General features: G+C 27.3%; 1 protein-coding gene across 1 annotated transcript; it reads left to right on the top strand.

The window, feature by feature from the left end:
- Positions 1–7568: 7568 nt before the first annotated feature.
- LOC111030416 lies at positions 7569–18324 on the top strand. Its single transcript, XM_022309892.1, has 12 exons — positions 7569–7846; positions 8567–8969; positions 9810–10090; positions 10657–11255; positions 11356–11578; positions 11644–11863; positions 12997–13270; positions 15388–15697; positions 16001–16599; positions 16684–16906; positions 16974–17193; positions 17841–18324. The coding sequence occupies exons 3-12, from the start codon at positions 9850–9852 to the stop codon at positions 18118–18120; spliced, it is 3189 nt and encodes a 1062-aa protein (XP_022165584.1). The 5' UTR covers positions 7569–7846; positions 8567–8969; positions 9810–9849; the 3' UTR covers positions 18121–18324.
- The last annotated feature ends 3204 nt before the right edge of the window (positions 18325–21528 follow it).

The following is a 21528-nucleotide window of genomic DNA, read 5'->3' as shown; positions in this document are numbered from 1 at the left end:
CGGTGACAATAATAAGCATTGACGTGTAGACAGGCGAGGATCCAAGGGAGGGGGGGGGGGGGGAGCCATGGGGCCTTGCCCCTCGTAGACTCTGGTGAATTGTCTATTATATTTATTTTCGGCAGCCGATAAAATGCATTGTTTCGCCGATAGCGTTTCGGCTGTATCTGTTTTAAATTTTATTTAAGATGCCCCCCCCCCTCCCCCACCCGTAAATATGTTCTAGATCCGCGCCTGTGTGTAGATCCAAGATAAAATGTACTTATCTGTCGATACGTACTAATCGCTGACCTAAATAATTGTTTATTAGCAAAATAAATGTGGGTATCAAAAATATTATTGTTCATTTTATGATTTGTTTTTTCGTGTACCTATATGAGGTGTATATGATTTGCGGGACCAATAAATAGCTTTTCGTTTTATCAAGGGTGTAATCCTATGTTAAATTATAAAAATCTGCTGGGACCATAATAAATTTCCGCACAGAAAAGGATTCCGTCTTATCAAGGGTTCGGATAAGACAGGTTTCACTGTACATTATTTTACATCGATAAATGTTTATTATTCATCAATGATCTCTATTGACAACAAAAATCTAAAAATAAAATTCAAACAATTATTTCATCCAACGTTCACTATAACTTATAAAGATAATCTATGGAGTCCAAAGATATTTTCTAAATATACTAAAAAAAATAGTTTTTATAGTTAATACCTATATGCGAGAAAATACATTCGAAATTTCAATCTCAACTGACCTGAATTCACTCAGATTTTAAGCCCTTTTAATGACGCATAAAAGCATTCAGTGTTTTTGAGAATATATGGTTTTAAATAATAATGGATACTTACTACTATTAGTATTCCTGATTTAATTAATTTTAGATTCTAATAAGCCGACATTTGTTTTTTTACCTTTATCAAAAAAAAAAAAAAGTCTTCTTGAATGTAGAACTAAATTTTTATGAGAATTTGAAATTCAATTTTATACAACGTTGAGTGTTCACTTGATTTCTGAACAATTTTCCTATTTCATGGTAATTTAGAAACGAATAACTGTAGATAATTTAAATTTACACCAAATATTTCATCAGATAATTTCCTATAATTGATACATTTTTAAAAATATTTTAACTTGTTTTGAGCTGTTTACTGACATTTTTAGTTTACAATTTTTTCAGTTAAAGAAGTTATAACGATCATAGGCTCGATTTCATTTTACAAACATTTAAAGTTCAAATTTTGATAAAATTTTTCATACTGAAAATCTACAAATTATTTTGTACCTAGTTAAACATTTATAAAATGTTCACCTTTTATAGCTAAGAATTGAAAATTTAAAACAAGGTTGCCTGTACGTGTTTAATTTTGTACCCAAAAAATTTAAAAAATATCTATACACAGTTTTTTTAATAGTTATTTTAAGTTCAAATTTGGACTAAATAACATTTTAGTTATTTTTTGTGACCTAAAAATATTATTTATGGGTACTTGAAACTTTTAGAGTTATATATTAATATATTTTACACACAATGACATTTTCAAATGTAATTTTTTTAAAAAAAATTAATTTAACCTACTCTTCTAGTATTAATGTATTAATGTATATTTTATAGTAAAATTAACTAATTTAATCACAATAATATCATAAAATGTACTTAGTAATATTAGGTATGGGCTGACAGACCGCCCTCTCTTAGAGCTGTTTTTTTTTTGTATCATTGAATTCAAATTTAACACGTCATGCGTTACAGAGACTCCCTGGACACATAATGTACAACAAAGCGTTATCCACTTATCCACTTACCCGCCTTTTATTTTTTAAATCTACTAAGAACTAAACTGAATAATTTCGTAGTTTAAAAGACTATTATGTATAAAACATAATATATATAGCACTTACCAGCTGGTTTCATAGTTAAAGAGTTCACTTCTATTCAGGTATCAAAAATTAGTTTATGTTCCTCCTAAACTTTTAATCAAAAACCATTTGAATTTTTTATTGACTTTGGAACTGAACTATTTATGTTGGATTCTGTGCAAAAATTCAGTTGTATTGGCCAGAAAACTTTTTCGTTAAGGTTAGTGGAAACTCATAAACATAATCGATTTTTCCCATTTTTAGACAAACCCAGAGGTCTGTTTTATTTGACCAATATATCGTTTTGTCATCAAGAATAACTTTTATCACGGTTTTTTTATCTTTAAATTTCCATACCTGTTGTATAGTTTTATTTTTATCAGTTTCTACTTTCAGATATCGTAAAACAGTATAAAAAGGCCAAACTTTGATGTTTAATTTATTTATAATTTAGCTGCACCAATGTCCTACTATAAATACTCTATAAATAAATAATACATTATTTTCATTACACATTATCATAATACAGATTACTTATAAATTAGAAATATTTAAGCTAGTTTATACACACATACTTGTCCCTTAGGCCTCAATGGAACAAAGAAGACAATATTGACTATTGAGTTTACAATGAATTTTATTTTTAGTCATTTAATGACCTATTTGTTTTGGAACGATAGGGGCAAAAAAGTTTAATTTTATTCATTTTGTAGATTGGAAAATGAACACGAGTGGTACTTTGAAAACGTACTTTTTAGAATAAAGTGTATAAATACTAAAACGTTGCAAAATAAGTGATATTCACACACAATAGTTTTGAATAAAACTGATTTACTTTTTGTAGCTTTCTATATCGATTATGATTTTAAAAAAACAATTAAATTCAATTTAGGGTGCTATATGATTGGTGCACTTTTCCATACTTCAGAACTGATCAATTAGAAATTAGTTCAAAATTGATTAGTAATTAGTAATATTGTGTACCTATATACTATACCTATTGTTAAAACCATTATTTTTCTAACTTATTGATAACTTTTTATCGAATAGGTATCAAAATTATTTGCCTAAAATGTGTATGTAAGTAAGCAACTGCTAAAGTTGTTATTCAAGGAATTAATAATTATTAACATCAATATTTGAATTATGATATTTTAATGTGATTGACTTGGAAATAATATTAATATGAACATGATTTTCAGACAAATAACTTTTTTTATCTGCAGTATTTTAGTCATAGTATGTAATAATATCACTTCTGAACTTTTTTATAGGTCTTATTGATACAATTATAAAAAGTTTGAGTTTTCAAAATTATAACTCATTGTGTAACTAATAATGTTTATAATTATTTGTATTAAAATAAGAATTACATTCTTTACCAATATTATGCTTAACCCATCAAGGATCATACACATAACGGAGGAGGGTAAATTAATAACATTCTATAAACGTTAATTCGTAAGCCGCGAAGAGAGCTGGAGCATAAAGAGAGCGGAGTTATCAATACCGAAGTATTATAATGTTACATATATAATATATAGACTTATATTAGTAATAGCATTGATAGTTATTTATAATCAATGGTAATAGACATGATAACATAGAGGCATGACTAAATAAATATAACTCTATAAATGTATTTATATAGTCACGCACGCAGGTATGCCGACTGGGCGGCCGGGCGGTCGGGCTTCAGTATATTCTATATATTTTAGAAATTGTTATTTTTGGAAAACAATATTTATATATAATTGGGTTCTCGAGTATTAATGGTTGTAGGCAAAATTTTAAATCATGTTTCTTAAATTATTTTACGCTAATTATACCCACGTTATGATAACTGATGAGTATTATTATTTTTGATGAGTATATTATAAGTGATGAGTATTAAAGTTTTCGTCTATTAATATATTATATTATTATGTATACAAGCATAGCATAATATCCGAATTATATCTGCTTATTGTTATTACTTATCACTTTATCAGCCATTACGATTTTTGATTTTTGAAGATCGAAATCAGCAATCATTAGTTCGAGGAAAAAAATTTAAATTTTAAGGAAATAAACGTCTTGGGAATTGCTATAAAATGCCGACTGGAAATGATACTATCCTACACTCCTTAGGGGGGGGGGGCCCAACCTCCTCCCTCTAGGGTCGCCTCTGCACGTTACTTGGCATAAGTCAGTATCGTGTTCTGAGGTCAATCATATGCAGGTGCAACTAGTTCCGAGATAGGTGACCATCCGGATTTCTATAGTGACAAATTCTCGCCACAAATACACGTGTTCTAACCAATTTTCTCCCACGGTAATAGACCCACTAAATAACCCGGGATAATGACCTCAGATGTAAAAAACACTTAATCATGCAGAAATCCTGGAAATCTGAAGACCATTAATTCAAAAATTATATATTTTTTTAAAAGTTAATATAAATGTTTGAACAAAATAGTATTATGTAGCAATTATTTGAAGTAACAAATAAAATATGAATAATTTTGATTTAGAGGATTTATATTATGTTCTATATCAATTATTCAAAGGATGTTGTTCAACTTACAAGTGCTTAGTGCTGAGTCATTAAAGTCATCATCGTTAACACGTTTTACAGTCTTGCCGTATAATATACTGTTTAAACTGTAAATAATTAATGAACAGATACAGTGGTACATACAATCACTATTTTAATCGATGTATTAGCTAATGCCATCAATTCCAAAGACTGGTAACAATATACAATACAGCACAGTCTACAATTCAAACTATAACATAAATTCGTATGTCGAATATCGAGTAATATATGAATAATATACTCTATACTTAAATAAACTTCTAGAATGAATGTGCCAGATAAAGACATATTTTGATGTGAGAATCAGACGCAATTGAAATACATTACTCAATATAAAATAATATTGCTTATTAGGCAACCAAAATTCCTAAAAAATTAGATTAACATGTAATTAGACAAACACACCGATAGCAAGCCACTAACATCCTTAGAATATGTACGTGCTCTAAAAACATGCCCATGCATGGGCATAAAGAAATAATACGATAAGAAAACATGTAGCCAGTACACATTCCCGACACTAACAGCCTACATGGACCAAATATTATGTACTGTATAACGCATAAACGTACAAAACTAATAACAGATATTACGTCAAGCATTTTACCTCTAATCGTGCCAATCTTGTACGATATTTCACACACTTTACAAATATAATGTTTCGCCAAAATGCATAGAAATCACAACTAACATGTGCTCAACAATACTCCGATTACTGAAGCAATAAAATATCATTGCTCAGACATTATTTGAAGGGCAATAGCACCACAGGCACACTCGACCTAACAAATCCTTCTTCGTGCGAATAATGCAAAAACTAACGACAATATTCAAAAACAAGTGCATACGGATGCACAGTTCACGTGGCAAACGGGAACAGTCAATAGTAACTTGACGCAACAACAATTAAGTGGGGATAAAACAATCGCCTTTTTTGATATACACAACGCACAAACAACAATCAGGCTCATTCTCGCTCTACTCTTTCTGCTCATCGGATTTAGCCGCAACATCTCACTACAATCATGCGATGCACTGTGCCGACACAGTGCATCGTTACAATCAACAGGGCACATCACGTTCAAGCAACTTAAATCTACTTGCTACCGAATTTCTTTCTAGGTCTGACATTTTTCTTTATTTCTGTACAAAGTAAATCAAATTATTGAGTTCATCCTCACAACAGAAATTTATTTATTTTGGTATACCATATATATATTTTTTGGTATTTATTTCATTCTTTGATCACATAAAATTCTTCACCTTAATTCATTACAGTACCTGAACGATCGGTATGTAACACCAAATAATTTAATTAATCCTAAATCATCACATCCAAATTCCAAATAGTGTAATCCATTGAATAAATATAATAGCTAAAATATAAGTCAATCTGTAAACATAATATTGTACAGCTTAGCGGCTGTCTGATAACTCAATGTCTCTCCCGAACCTTGGGGTATCAGGTATATTCGCAGTTTACATTTTCAAGCTTCGAAACTACTGAGTAATACTCGGGCTTGATGTTATGCTCATAAGAGAATTAAACCTCAAATATAATATAAGCAAATAGAAACAACGATAAAGCTACAAAGCATAATATAACCAAACGACCAAATATAAAATTGAAAAATACATGGATGTAATTTATAACTAGATAGCCTTTCAACATTATTCCTCCAACAATTATACTATTCAAAGTAATTTTTAAATTCATCTACACAATCACATCTTCTTAATTCTTTATAAAATACCTACATAAATCATACTCAATCACGGACACAAAGTACCTATTAATTCTTCTTATTAAAAAAAACGTGTGATTAATCTTAAATATTATAGGACATTATAATCTAAGTAGTAAAGTAATAATAACGAGCATCGACCTACACCAATCGGATAGACGTGACTATTGCAGCTAGGGTCTACGACTCTATGTACATCACTCACATCCACTTAAGGTAAGTGAACTCATATTTCACACTCAAAGACGAGTCTATAACTTAGTATTTAACTAATAATATTAAGTAGTAGGCTAACAATTACATAAACAGGTGTTTGTAGGCTATTGCGTTATACTCGGCCATATCTATTTCTAGCCACTTGTATACTATTTCCCCCTTCACTTAGCCTCACTAATCCATTTATTAATTTTATCCTACTACAATCGGAATAGCTGGTTGTGGTTAACAACAGATTGCAATATATATAAAAAAAATGGAGAAGTCCCTCTGCTGTATAGTAGCTTTTAAGTATACATCGCCATTGAGTCGATCATTGTAGGTAGTGGATATTATTTTAAATTTGAATTTATTTTTTAATAATATTGCATTACATGAAAAATGATTCTGAGCAGAGATGGTGGGTAACTCAGTATAAGCTTCTATATCCAAAATATTTTATAATTTATTTATATTATTATTAGTAATATAGAAGGTTGAACTAATTGTTGCCTAAAACATCCTACATTATGTAATGTGTATAATATTTAATCGTATTATATATTATAGTTATTAACTTATAAGGTGACCTTATTAGTTAATAACTACAATACTTCGTATAGTAGAATAGTGAATATAGGTTTATAGGTTTACAGGTTTATAGGTTCGTGGTACAAACAATTTAAAATAATTATTCTAAATATTTTGAAATATTCATTGCGTATACAAAATAATAACATATGCATTATGTTTATAATATGTAATTATAATTGGTGAAAAGTTCCAAGTCCTTACGATTAATAATTTTCGAACTAAAAATAAATAACTTAAGCAGTTAAAAGAATAAATGTTATGTTTGTTTAATATCCAATTTTTAAAATTTAAATTTCAAAATATTGTGAACTATTGACCTCCTAAAGAACAAAGAAGAATATAAGATCTAATTTTCTTCCGGAAACAAACGACAAATTTAAAGATGGAAATCCTGTAAGTAGACATCATCACTGCTTATTTAACAGTCATAAATAATAATAGTGAACGATGATAGGGTTATAATAATTTACTGTTATTGCTGTTACCGATAAAGGTCAACGCTCCATAAATATTTAAAGCTTTAATATTGTCCCCTACCTTATTGATTAGGTATCCGCGCGATACCATTGATATAAAACCACTGATCACACACATATGTACACACATTTTGTTTCCATCTGTTTTTATCATTGGTTGTTACATAGGTACCTTCATTTTAATGAAATATATACTCATACCAAATTATAAGTTCGACATTCATTTATTATATGTGAACAATGTACCTAAAACCTTTTTTGTTTTATATAAAATACCGAAGTGTGGATCGATTTTGGGCCACTAAATAAAATAAAAATTGAAATTACGCTACAATTTGAGGCTCGCATAGTCATCGTCCTAAAGAAAATTTGTTTACCTTTTTCTAAAGTATCTATTGTAAGTATTTTATTGAATTGTATTGATTTATAATAAAATTATGGTTATCTGTGGGATATTCCATATGTCATTAAACTGGTTAGATAACGTTATGTTAAGTTAAATAATGCAAGTTAGTAAGTTTGTCCTTTTTGGAGTAAATATATAAATTATAATAAAGTAATTTTTTTCTTCTTTTTGTATTCAACTGCTTTGTGGAATTTGAAACGTGATTCATCTTGATTTATTAAATCAAACTATAATATGAAAATATAATATCATACACAGTTACTAGATTTTGAGCAATTATTGAATAATTTAAGATAACAACCTACTATTAAATCGAATTCAAATGAATGTCAAGGTAAACGTATACTAGGAATTCCGCCGAACACTTGTGTACCTTATTAAGGTATTCTATATTTATGTCCACGTTTGGCTAGATATACATCAGCAGTTTATACTAAACGCTTAGGTATTTATTTAGTTTTTAGATAAAAATTGTTAATTATAATATTTATTTACACTTAGGTACATCTGTTATCTATTCATAGATAATTTATTAAACATATAACTCTTTCAATTTCATAACTATTATTTATTGCCGTTCATACATCCGAGTATTCAACATTTAACGAAAATATACAGTTTAAATGCATATTTAATATTTATAGTATTGGAATATAGTTAATTAGTATCAATGCGATGGAATAATGTGTCTAAGTTAATTTTATATTTTAGAGCTGGTACGTTTTTTATGCGTGTCACTCCTGATTCCTATCAAAAGCAAACTAATTGCGTTAAATTGAAACTTTTTTTCACGCATGGTAGTGCTTCTGGTTGATGCACGTAAGTACTTAACGGGATAGTAGATTTTCAGCCTTGAACATATCATAACCGCATCAGTGAGTATCATCCCACAGAACTACAGAAGTGTTCATTATATGATCAGTAACTATTGCTATAACCATGCGATTTGATATGTGATTTTATTTTTTCAGTTCATTTTTTAAAAATCTAAAATAATTGATTAATTAAATGCTGCAATTGTTTTAAAAACGTGTATGGTTAAATACGCAGTACATTTTAAGTGTATTAATATTATAGACAATAGTGTATACAAACAATCTACACAACTGAAAAAGTAAATTTTTCTAATATCTATTTTCTATTAATAGGCCTATTTTATTAAATACATTATTATACATAAGCATTTGGCGTCGAAGTATAATTTTATAGCATTATGTGCCAATATTGTGAAAATTTGATTTATAGTTTTTATTTTTTAGGAATCATATTTGTATTTTACTTATCCTATTTTCCATATTTGTATTTACTATAGTGTCATTTTCAGATTTTTTAGTTAGTTCCAAATTATGTATGTATACTATATTCATGCAAATGCCTAGGGAAATATATTCTTTTAAAAATATGAAATACAAATAAAAAAGAGTACTAACTTTAATTTACGATTAAAAAGAGTAAATTATTTATTTATGAAGTATAATTTTTAGATTTTCTCAATAGATTTTATTTTTGTAAGTAACTACTAAAAATAGAAATGCGTTTAAGCGTTTTTGAGATACGTTCAAGCCACTATGGTTTTAACCTATTCACTACATTTTTCGATAAAAAAAAAAATTCTGATTATTTGTATTATGATATTTGATATTCACTCAGAATAAGTTTATAAAAGTTAATAGCTTATCGATTGATTCAAATTTATCATTTTTCTAACAAACCGAGAAGAGCACAGAGAGCCGAGACTATTTATTTTTTATGCTGAGAAGAGCAAAATGAGCTCGTGTGCAAACGCCAAACATCTCTTCAATATATTCAGTAAATGAATAGTTTTCCTTGTTATTGTTACTGTACATTATATTTTAAAGTAGTTACTAACAGTAATATTCCTCGTGTTTTCTATAATTTATTAGTTACCTAATAATAACAGTAATAAATATTCATGTGGTTATAATACTTTCAGATTACACATGAAAACTAAGAACATAAAATAAAATACTATTATGAAATACATTACGATATTGGTAATTTTATTAAACTTTTATGTTCGTGCAATAAAAAGTTCGAATATACTTGTTTTTGTGCCATCGCCATGGAAAAGTCACATTACTTCTTTCCAACCATTATTTTTGGAATTAGCAAATCGTGGTCATAATGTAACAGTAGTATCAAAGTTTATAGTTAAAGATCCACCACTGACATATACACAATTGATTCCTTCTTACGAATTTGATATTGATGGAAGTAAGTTAAATGTATTTTCGAGTGCGTCGTATCTGCATGTGATGTCTCTGTCTTACCAACGCATAATATTATATAGTACATTTTAAATTCAGAAGAACCCATTGTACTATTTTTAATATGACAGTAAATTTAAAATTAAGAATATTATTCAAGGTCCCATGTGGGTCAGGTTACTACCGATGAAATTTTCATTTTGAAGCAAGTTCTCATAACTAACATTTTTAGATTTTATGTACATTTTAAAATCCTTATAATTTGCTTAAAAATCTAAATGTTGTACAAATTGTACCCAAGGTTTTAACAAATATTTTTACCATTCAATTTGATAATAGGCCAATTTACTGTAATATTAAGAATAATAAAGTAAAATCAATTTTCCTGAAAGTCAAATTTCATTGCCATGCGTTATATCAGTAAGACGGAGACAACAAATGCAGTGCGACTCATATTATGGAAATATTTAATTAATCGTCTAGTAGTGATTGTTAAATACTTAAATGTTATTGATCAGTACTTTATATTATTAAATTATGGTTTTGTATATATTTTAAATAATTAATTTTTAGGATCAGATTTCTTAATGCGTGAAAGAAGCATTCATTACTCATTTTTCGAAGATCCAATAACACGTAGCACAATATTAGTTGACACGACATATATGTTTTTATCAGATCCAGAAGTACAGAAATTTATTAAATATGATCAATCAACATTTGATTTAGTCATCATAGAATCATTCTTTCAAGAGTGCACTGTAGCACTGGGTCATAAATACAGAGCACCAGTAATTTCACTCGTTCCCGTTACTCCTTGGGTAAGCGTATCTCGATGGGCAGCAAATCCTGTAGATTTTTCATACATTAAGGACTTTATGCTGGATGGTGGTAAATCAATGACTTTCTGGGAACGATTCACAAATAGCTATATTGGATTTTACTGTCTATTTGTCGAACTCATTACGTATCTTCCGAAATTGGAAAATATGATGGATACCTACTTCCAATACCCTGGATACGAAAACAGACCTACAATGTCAGAGATGTTGAAGAACATATCGCTCAGTTTAATTGACTCTGATTTAACAATTTTAAGTCCACGACCTTATGTTCCCAGTTTTATTGAAGTACCTGGTATCCATATTCGACCCAGGAAGCAAATGGACGAGGTATTGATTCTTATTTTATTCCAGTATTTATTTTTTTGACTACCAAACAATTATTATTTATAGTTTTTATACAACACGCGGTATTTTGCGTATAATATAGAGACTACAAGACTTTATGGACACAGCTAATACTGGTGTTGTCTATTTCAACTTTGGCACTATATTGAATGTTACAAGTATACCTAAACAGTCTATGCGCACCTTGATTAATGTATTAGGCCGCTTAGAACAGAAGATTGTGTTTAGATGGATTAATAATGACACTCAGGGATTTCCAGCCAACTTTTATGTTAACTCTTGGCTCCCGCAAAGAGAAATCCTGAGTAACATTTTATTTGAAAATAATAATCTAGAAAAAATTTAACGTTTTAAATATCATTTATTTTAGATCATCCAAATTGTAAAATTTTTATTACTCACGGAGGAGTCCATGGTATCATAGAAACAATAGATGCTGGGGTTCCAATTATTGGATTTCCGGTTTTTGGGGACCAGTTTCAAAACGTAAGAATCAGTCAAGAAAATGGGATTGGTGTTATGAGTAATATTTTTACGATGACTGAAGAGACATTTGAAAGAGATGTAAAGCTTATAATCAATGATAAAAAGTGAGTACTTGTGAATCAAAGAAACTCCGTTATTAATTAATGGTCTCATATAGTACTCGTTTTTCCATTTCATTAAGTTAAACGCATTATTTTAAAAAGTAAAATTTAAAATAATACTTTTAGATTGAATGATTTAAATAACCTACCTATACTATTTAAATCATGATTTTATAATGTTCATTGTCCAATTAAGGTTGACTTACCTTTCAAAAGTAAAATATATTCTAAAATTAATATTTATTATAAAAAGAAGTTTAAATTAATGTTGTCTTTCAGATTCGACTGTATTACTGAGTCAACTCGAATCTCGAGGGGAATAAAAATAATAGCTCAAAAAGCGTCAAAATATTTTATAAATTTTAGCATGATTTATAGAAAATGATAAAACTAATAATTGATTGCTTTTGAATTTCATCAAAAAAATATTATTGATTTTGTAAAAAACTAGTTTTGTTTAAAATTCCTGAATTTTTGTTTTTCCTAACCTTTTTAAAAACTACTAATTAATTTTGACATCTCAAAAGGTACCAACTAGAACAATTTTATAATAGAAACCATCCTCAAAGTTTTAAATCGAATTTTTTTTCTGTTATTTGTTGTGTATACCTACATACACGAAAACATAAAATCATACATCATTCATTCTATAATCAAAGGTTCTTTAATTTCTCTCAGAATCTAAAACAATTTATTTGCTTTTTACCAGCGCAGAACTTCTTAATTACTATATTATAACTATTTCGGGTTAACGAGCAACTGAGATTTGTGGTGTATATGTGGTGTTTAATATGACGTTTAAAAAAAATTAAATTCTACATTCTTAAGAATTGAAGTTTATTACTAATAAGTAATAACTAATAATATTATATATAAACATTTTAGAGTACTGAGATTCAAATTCATATTACTAAATAATGACTTGTTAAATATTACAAATGTACAGTTTTAATTGATAAAGATTTTAAATATTTTAATAAAATAATACTCACGTTTCAAAATATTTGACAATACGATATCACAGGTATATAAGAAGCGTAGGAGTTTTATTTATAAATATTAAATACGTTATGACATCTGCTTTAAAGATGTCAACTTTTTTGTAAAATTGTTTTTATTATGAAATGTTTTTAAAGGTTTTCCAAAAATGTTAAAAGAATGTCTTCCATATTTCATGATCGACCGATGTCAGCTCTGGATACTGCGGTATATTGGGTGGAATACGTAATCAGAAATAAAGGAGCTCATCATTTACGTTCTGCAGCAGTGGATTTAACGTGGTACCAATATTATTTATTAGACGTTATTGCATTTCTTATTATAATTGTATTGTTTTTTATTTGTATTTGCTATTTTATTACTAAATGGATTATGCGATTAATGTTTAATTTGTTCTCTAAGCAGAAAATAGATTGAAATTTGGTGAAATAATAAAATATTTTTCTTATACTACTTACTTAATGTATTGTCACTTGTTTATGACTTTAACATAATACTTTGTCATGACTTACAAGGTGATCATTTTATTTTTACTATATGTATGTACTAACTATGCCTATTAAATATATTAAGTAGACTTACATGTTCGCATACTATTGAACTTCATTTACCAATTGACAGTTTATTAATATATGAATTCTAAGTAAAATAGTATTCGTTGATAATATTTACCCTCAAAAACGATATGACACTACCGTCACTGCATATTCGGTTGTATAAAATTACCCGTACAACCGTATCAATGCATAAAAAAAAATAAATATTTTAATCTATATTCGAATATTCCAGCCATATCACACCTTAAAATAGTATACACATATACCTTATCAGCTACTTGAATTTGTATACATTGCAATTTTTTAAAATATATTCTTATTTGAAATATAATATGCTGTTGTTCAAAAAAATCAAAACATCTGAGACATGACATTTATAAAAAGGACCTTACATATTATATATATTATGTATATTTTCTTAAAAATAATAATTGTATTGTAATGAATTAAATTTATGTAAACAATATTAATACTTTAAGAGAAAAATAGTAATACACCTTTAAATGAATCATCCAAATATCCAATATTATATATATCAATACATTGTAATTTATTGCGCTTATAGACATATCTAATTATATTTTGTTAGTTTGGTTGAAACGTGTCACGAGATTATATTACGATGATACAACATATTATAGAGTTAGTGGTTACTCCCATCCACGCAACTCAGCTGTTCACGGACTTCGGTGGCTTTCGGTTTAATCAGGCCACCGATAACAGTATTTTAAAAAAAAATTCAAATTACCCGCGTTTTATTATCCAAAGTTAACCTAATAATTAATTATTGTAATGTAGGAAAAGAGAATTTATAGGATTTGAACTTCAAACCTTTTTTGTGATGGCACTAATTGCGTCTATGCATACAACGAATGAATTTGTTATTGTAATTTATGATTATTAAATAGGTATCGATATTATATTATAAGAAAATCGACTTCATTTGTTGTTTTTTAATAGGAACGGTAATTGTAATATTTCGTTTTATAATTTTTTTGATGTGGTTTCAACTAAACAAAAACATTTACATTTTAAACAAAAATATATTTCAAGGCCATAGGTATTTTAGATAGTTATGTGAGCTCTGACCTACTATTTCATGTCTTGTTTCTAAGTTTGTAACAGTCTTCGTGCTACTGCTTTTTTGATAACATCTCATTTTTCTAAACGTTAATATTTTCAAGTTTTTACTGTTTAATTTTAAATGTTAGTATATTAACAGATGTATATTGTTTATAATAATTAAATCAATTATATTTTATTTTAAGGCGTACGATTTATTCCGCTATTTTTACTTATTACAATCAAGTTACACGTAAGTAGTTCAATTATTGTTAAAATCAACAAATAATATTTTCTGAAAAGATCAGACGATTATGAATAAGTACTTACTTATTTTTTTCAACAAAGATACAAATTATTTTTATTTAGATAACTAAGTATAGTTAAAATAAAAATGTAAAATATTATACACAATTTTATGATTATTCTCAATTAATTTTCAAAAAGTAAAGTTTAAGTGTAAAACCAATAATTGATACACCCTATCTATAATCATTGATAACATTTTTAATGATAGCAAAATCATCACTTTTTGTTTTAATATTTGGAATATATTATCTAAGATCATTTGACAAAAACGTTAATTTGTATAGTCATTTAATATTCAACGTATCATGTAGTACTCTGTTAAACACTTTGATAAACTATCATTATCATGAGTGATGAGTAGGTATTATTTTGAGTTTCTTTTAGATTGTTTACAAAACCGTATTCATTTATCACCGCTTTCAAATTTCAAACAATGTGCCTAATGTTCTACACCATATTGAGCTGAGGTGGTGTAAAGAGACTAGTGTTGAATATGAGATAGAAAATAAAAATAATACAACACAATATTGTTCATAGTATAATAATATAAAACATCTTAAAATTGTTATTGATTTTATTTTAATAGGTTTTCTATGATAACATAAAATATGTTATCTTATTACTAAATTGAGATTAGCAGAAAACAATTTAGAAGCAAAAAAAAAAAAAATGAAATTCATTTCGATATTGGTACTTATAGCATTTCATTGTGCTCCTGAAGTAAATTCTTCAAACATACTGATTTTTGTACCTTCACCTTGGAAGAGTCACATCGTGTCATTTGAACCATTGTTTTTGGAATTGGCACATCGAGGTCATAATGTAACGCTGGTATCCAAATTTGTTGTAAAAAATCCACCGCTTAATTTTACACAAATTGTTCCCAAATACGAATTTGATTTTGAACCAGGTAATTAAAAAAAAATTGAAACTACTAAAAAAATATATAATATTAAAAATATGATATTAATAAATACAATAATACTTTGAATTTAGTTACGATTTATTTACTGCGATACATTTATTTTCAACAAATAATATTGTACCTAACATTACTATATTTTGTTTTATATTTATAAGAGTATATTTTTTAAAAAGCAATACTTAATGACTGACACCCACAACTACCTATTTTCAGTTTATTGTCAATAATAATGTAAGTCTAATTTTATTATTTTATTAATGCAATTCGTTGATTTTAATTTTATTTTAGTAACAGATGCCGTGTTGCAAGATACTAACAAATACCTATTTTTTTTTGAGGAATTATATATGCGAAATGTAATTGGTATCGATATCACTGAAACTTATGTATCATCTCCAGAAGTACAAAGGTTTATAAAGGAAGATCAAACCAAGTTTGATTTGGTGATCATAGAATCGTTTTTCCAAGATTGTACAGTTGCCATGGGTCATAAATATGGTGCCCCAGTAGTTAGTATCATTCCGGTAGCACCTTGGATTAGCAATTCTCGCCATGCTGCCAATCCTTCAGATTTTTCTTATATTAAAGATTTTAAGTTGAACGCTGGAAAATCAATTGATTTCCAAAATCGATTACTTAATACTTTATTCGGTTTATACGGTCTTTTTATTGAACCAATTACGTATATTCCACTATTAGAAAAGTTAATGGATACGTATTTTCAATACCCTGGATATGAAACTAGACCCACGATGACAGAGATGCTCGAAAATATATCACTTAGCTTAATCGATTCCGATGTAGCGATTCTTAGCCCACGACCTTACGTTCCAAATTTCATCGAAATTCCTGGTATTCACATACAGTCTATAAAGAAAATGAGTAAGGTAACCACTATGTTTTTATTTGAGTGTTTGATTAATTGACTAAAAGCTGTTGTAACATTACAAATATTTTATTTTGTGCTGCAGACCTTACAGAATTTCATGGACACAGCTAACGCAGGTGTTGTGTACTTAAATTTCGGTACTATATTAAATGTGGCTAGACTACCAAAACATTCACTAGAAGTTTTGGTAAATGTTTTGGGCCGACTAGAACAAAAAGTTTTGTTCAAATGGACTAATAACGATACCAAAGGATTCCCGGATAATTTTTACGTCGACTCTTGGTTTCCACAGTTAGAAATTCTGAGTAATAATTTATGTGACATTTTAAATCGTTAAGATATTTTTAATTGTTGAGATATTATAAATTTTAGGGCATCCAAATTGTAAGCTTTTTATTACGCACGGGGGAATCCATGGCATAATGGAAACAATAGATGCTGGAATTCCGTTTATTGGGTTTCCCGTTTTTGGGGATCAGTTCCAAAATGTAATAACTAGCGAAGAAAATGGCTTTGGGATTATGAGTAATATTCATACATTGAATGAAGAGACTTTTGAAAGAGACGTTAAGCTAATATTGACTGAAATGAGGCAAGTATACTACGAATTTCACTATACAACTGTGAACAATTAGTGTGCCATATTAAATTCAAATATAATTAGATTTGTATTTTCGAGTAGAGTGGAATACAATTTTAATAATTGTCGACAATAGTTAGTTAAAATCATTAGCTTGAGATGGTTACGTTTGGTAATTGTAACTGTTAGGTTATAAATTAGTAGTATTAATACTATAATAATCTAATATAAAGACAAATATTAACTTAACTTGGATAAAAAAAAATTATTATTATTCTATAAGGATTCGATTTATAAGAAATTATCATTTGTGCTGATTTTTAATATTTTTAATATTTTCAATAATAATTGATAATTTTGATCAACATTCATAATCATTTAATGTCTACTCTTTTAAATCAACTTGATCCATAATATTTATTTATATTCATTGATACAATTATCCATAAGACAACATATTATGTATTACATTTTCAAGTTATTTGATCGAGAACATTTATAGAAAACACCTAAGCTAAAAAAAATCAAGAATATAAAATTCTTAGGTATAAGTAGTTTAAAGTTAGTTCAACTATTGTTAAAATTAAATTATTTAAACGAAATACAAATTAAGTAAAAATTTCCGTTCTTCTCATACAATGTTATTTTTAAATAACTAGGTTTAAAGAAAATGCAAAAAGAATGTCTACAATATTTCATGATAGGCCGATGTCAGCCCTTGATACGGCAGTTTATTGGGTGGAGTACGTTATTAGACATAAAGGAGCCCATCATTTGCGAACTGCTGCAGTGAAATTAACATGGTACCAATATTTGTTACTAGACGTTTTTCTATTTATTTTTACAGTTTTATTATTATTAATCTATATTTGTTATTTCATTACCAAATGTATTTTGAGATCAATACTTAAATTGTTCATTAAACAGAAAACAGATTAGCAATTAGCAAAATATTAAATACTCGGTGAAAATATATTTTCTCACTTTATTATGTAATTTGCTTAGGTTATTTATAAACAGCAAAAGTTTTTTGTTTAATTTTAGTTTTTATGTATAGATATCATTATTGAACGACTGTTACATTATTTATAAACAATAGTTACTAAAGTTAAAAACTATTAATAAAGTTGTGAACTATAAATTACTTATTGAACGTTTATTATAAGTTATAAGTTATAACTGTATAAAAGTAATATAGTGATATTTAAAAAAAAATGTAAGGTATTGTTTTATACTTTTATATTATTGTATTATATTTTAACTGCCTACAAATATTTGATACTTTATTATGTACATTGTATACATTTTACGTTTAAATAATAATAATAAAGAAATTATTTTTAAACACATTTGTTGTATCGTAACCATATTTTTTACTTAACTAATTATTGTATTTTGATATAAATTATAATATTATATAATAATAATATGATATTTCTTTCTTCAACTGTTTTAATGTTGGTATTTGTAGAGAAATGTGTTTAAAATGTTTTAATTGTATTTAAAGAAATGTGAGTAAGTTTAGTTTTAATTTAATTTTGACATTTTTTTAGTGCATCAAACTTCATTCAAAAGTGTTTTTTTTTCAATACAGTACATTTGCTTCCAGATAGAATGGCATATTTTAACGTTATTCAACACTCAGTTTCACAGGTTTTTATTAAATAAATAAATTTCATTTTCACTTCTACATAGTACCTACTCACTAGTCTACCCATATGTAAAGTCCATACCCAATATCCGAAATCCTTCTATATTTATTTTAAATTTACCCGGCATTATATATTTTTATTAAAAACAATATACAAGTAAGGACAAATAGACAGATTTCTAGGTTTCTATGTCATATTATAGAAAAAAATATCGAATGATATCAATAAAATAATGAATTTTGTTACAGAATTATATTATTCGCAATCAGGGTCAAGGTATATTTATAAAAAAAAACCCTCAAATTTATTTGTTGATTATCTTTAAATAAATAAAATAATTAATAATAAAGTTTACTACTAAAAAATTAATACCTAACCGATAAATAAATATTGACGTTGGTAAGTAGTTATGAGAATGCACTATTAATTGTATGAATAAAAATGTACCTACATATTGAAATTATACATTATTACAAATTCAGAAATTTTACATATTATACATACATGAAAAGTAATCGCATAAAGTTATAACTATCATCTGTCGAAAATAAAAATTGGAAAAAAAATATTATTCTCAATACCCACGACCCACCTTGAAAATATTTTTTAAAATTTTTTTATGATAATATATAATTTTAACTTTAGATGAATTTGTAATAATAAATACTAATTATTAAAACTGAACTACAAAATGTTAGTTTCAGGTTAATTTCAATTCCAATTTAGTTTTGGGTAAGATGAGTTGATATATATCGACATGTATAATAATATGCAAATAATTTACAACAATTATGAAAATGTTTTCTAATTCAATAATTTATCATTGCTTTTAATTGTGTATTGAAAATAGTATAACACTCAAATATTCAATGAATCGAGATGAGTAGATACTCAAAATTCGGTATCTGTACCCTATTCAGAATTTTTAATGAAATTAGTTTAATGTGGACAAATGAATGATTCTTGATACGCTCTATTTAATGTTGCAGTAGCTACAAGATTTTATGGAAAGAGCTGACACGGAAGTTGTGTGCTTCAATTTCGGGACTGTGTAATGATGCACGTGACTGGCTTACCAAAAAAGTTTTGTAAATGTATCAAGCCGATTGAAACAGTTGTTCGTATTCAAATGGATTAACAACGACACACAACTAATTCGAAACAAGTATTGTGAGATCATTTTTTCGCTTCCCTGTGGTTTGCACATGTTAAGGCTCGAAATAATTCTGAGTAGAAAGTTATACAACCTACTATGAAATACCTCTTGTCAAGTCATTAATAGTTTTCAGATATTAATTGATTTTAGGCTTTTGGAGCATCCCAGCTATGAGAACTGGCTTATAACTCCGGTGGGGGCCATAGTGCACGGTTTAATGAAAACAATAAACAGTAACGACTAACATTTCAAACATCAGCTTTGATGGGCATAATTGTGTAACCAAGAGCAATATTTTTATACAAGCTGAAGATATATTTAAAAAAATAACGTGAAGCTTATAGGGCTCGTATTGACTGGTCGTGGTGTATTTTTTTCTGTGAAAATATTTTCTTATTAGGTATAGACTTTTTTTATAAGAAAATTATACAATCTGTATCCAATGTGTATTTTATGTTTCAAAATATCACAGCGTTGTTCAATTTAAGTTGTAATCCTAATATCTCACCAAAACTTTTGCTAAATATCGTATAGGTTATGGTAATCTGTTTTGATATTAGTAACACTATTTAACACAATATAATGTTATAGAGAAAATACACTTGATTTTATTACAAGTAGACGGTTGTAATAAATAATAATACATATATTTTACTGGTGCAGACTACAGATAATTCATATTTTTATTGAAAACAATTGGCAGTCAATAGCGAGCAATATTGTTTATCAAATCATAATTATTTTATACTTATTAAATTATATTTTACAAATTTAATACAAATAAATAATACATCTACGTAAACCCAAATGCAGGTACATTCGTATTACATAATATGATTAAACTAACTGAGATAAAATAAATATTTATTTTATCTCTAATTTTTTGTTTTGGAACAAATGATTCAAAAATACCTTTAAAATCAGTATAATTTCATTTTATAGTTTATGGTTGAAAACAAGTATACATACATTTTGAATTTTATTCTTATATGATATTACTAGGTACCCAATAATATTACCTATATCTTGAGCCTACAGCATGAAATTAAAATAAATTATGAGTCATTTCACAATAATGAATGATCATAATAAATTATGTTATTACATATTATATAATATAAAATACTGATTAAATGTATTATTATATTACAGAAGATAATTCGAATGCAAATTAGAAGCTTATAGCAAATTTCTACAAATTCAATTATTTTAACCATGAAAAAAGTAACAGCGAGTATAGTAGGTTAAGTGGTTATTTAAATAATTAATGTGAAGGATGATTCAGTTATGTGAAAAAAATAGGGAGAAATGACTCTTAAAAATGTACGTAGAACATAGGAACAAGTATGTATAGATGTGAACAATGATAAACCTACAGTGATTTATGAAAGGCATAATACAGACATAGATACATGCTGCAGTATTCTAAACGATCACGGATTTAGTAGTATTATATTATATTATATTCATAGTCTATGATCATGATGAAAATTTTGTAAATCCGGATATAGGTACATGAAATTATATTATAATATTTCA

This window comes from Myzus persicae, unplaced genomic scaffold, assembly GCF_001856785.1.
Source record: "Myzus persicae strain clone G006 unplaced genomic scaffold, MPER_G0061.0, whole genome shotgun sequence".
NCBI classification, from domain to species: domain Eukaryota; kingdom Metazoa; phylum Arthropoda; class Insecta; order Hemiptera; family Aphididae; genus Myzus; species Myzus persicae.
This window is presented reverse-complemented; position numbering and strand designations above follow the sequence as displayed.

What these genes read in the sequence shown, in the direction of transcription:
- LOC111030416 (XM_022309892.1), top strand. Translation starts at nt 9,850, where the DNA reads ATGAAATACATTACGATATTGGTAATTTTATTAAACTTTTATGTTCGT. An exon ending in CCAGGAAGCAAATGGACGAG is followed by an intron (nt 11,256 to 11,355) that starts GTATTGATTCTT and finishes CGTATAATATAG; the next exon opens with AGACTACAAGACTTTATGGA. An exon ending in TGTTCTCTAAGCAGAAAATA is followed by an intron (nt 13,271 to 15,387) that starts GATTGAAATTTG and finishes TTTCTATGATAA; the next exon opens with CATAAAATATGTTATCTTAT.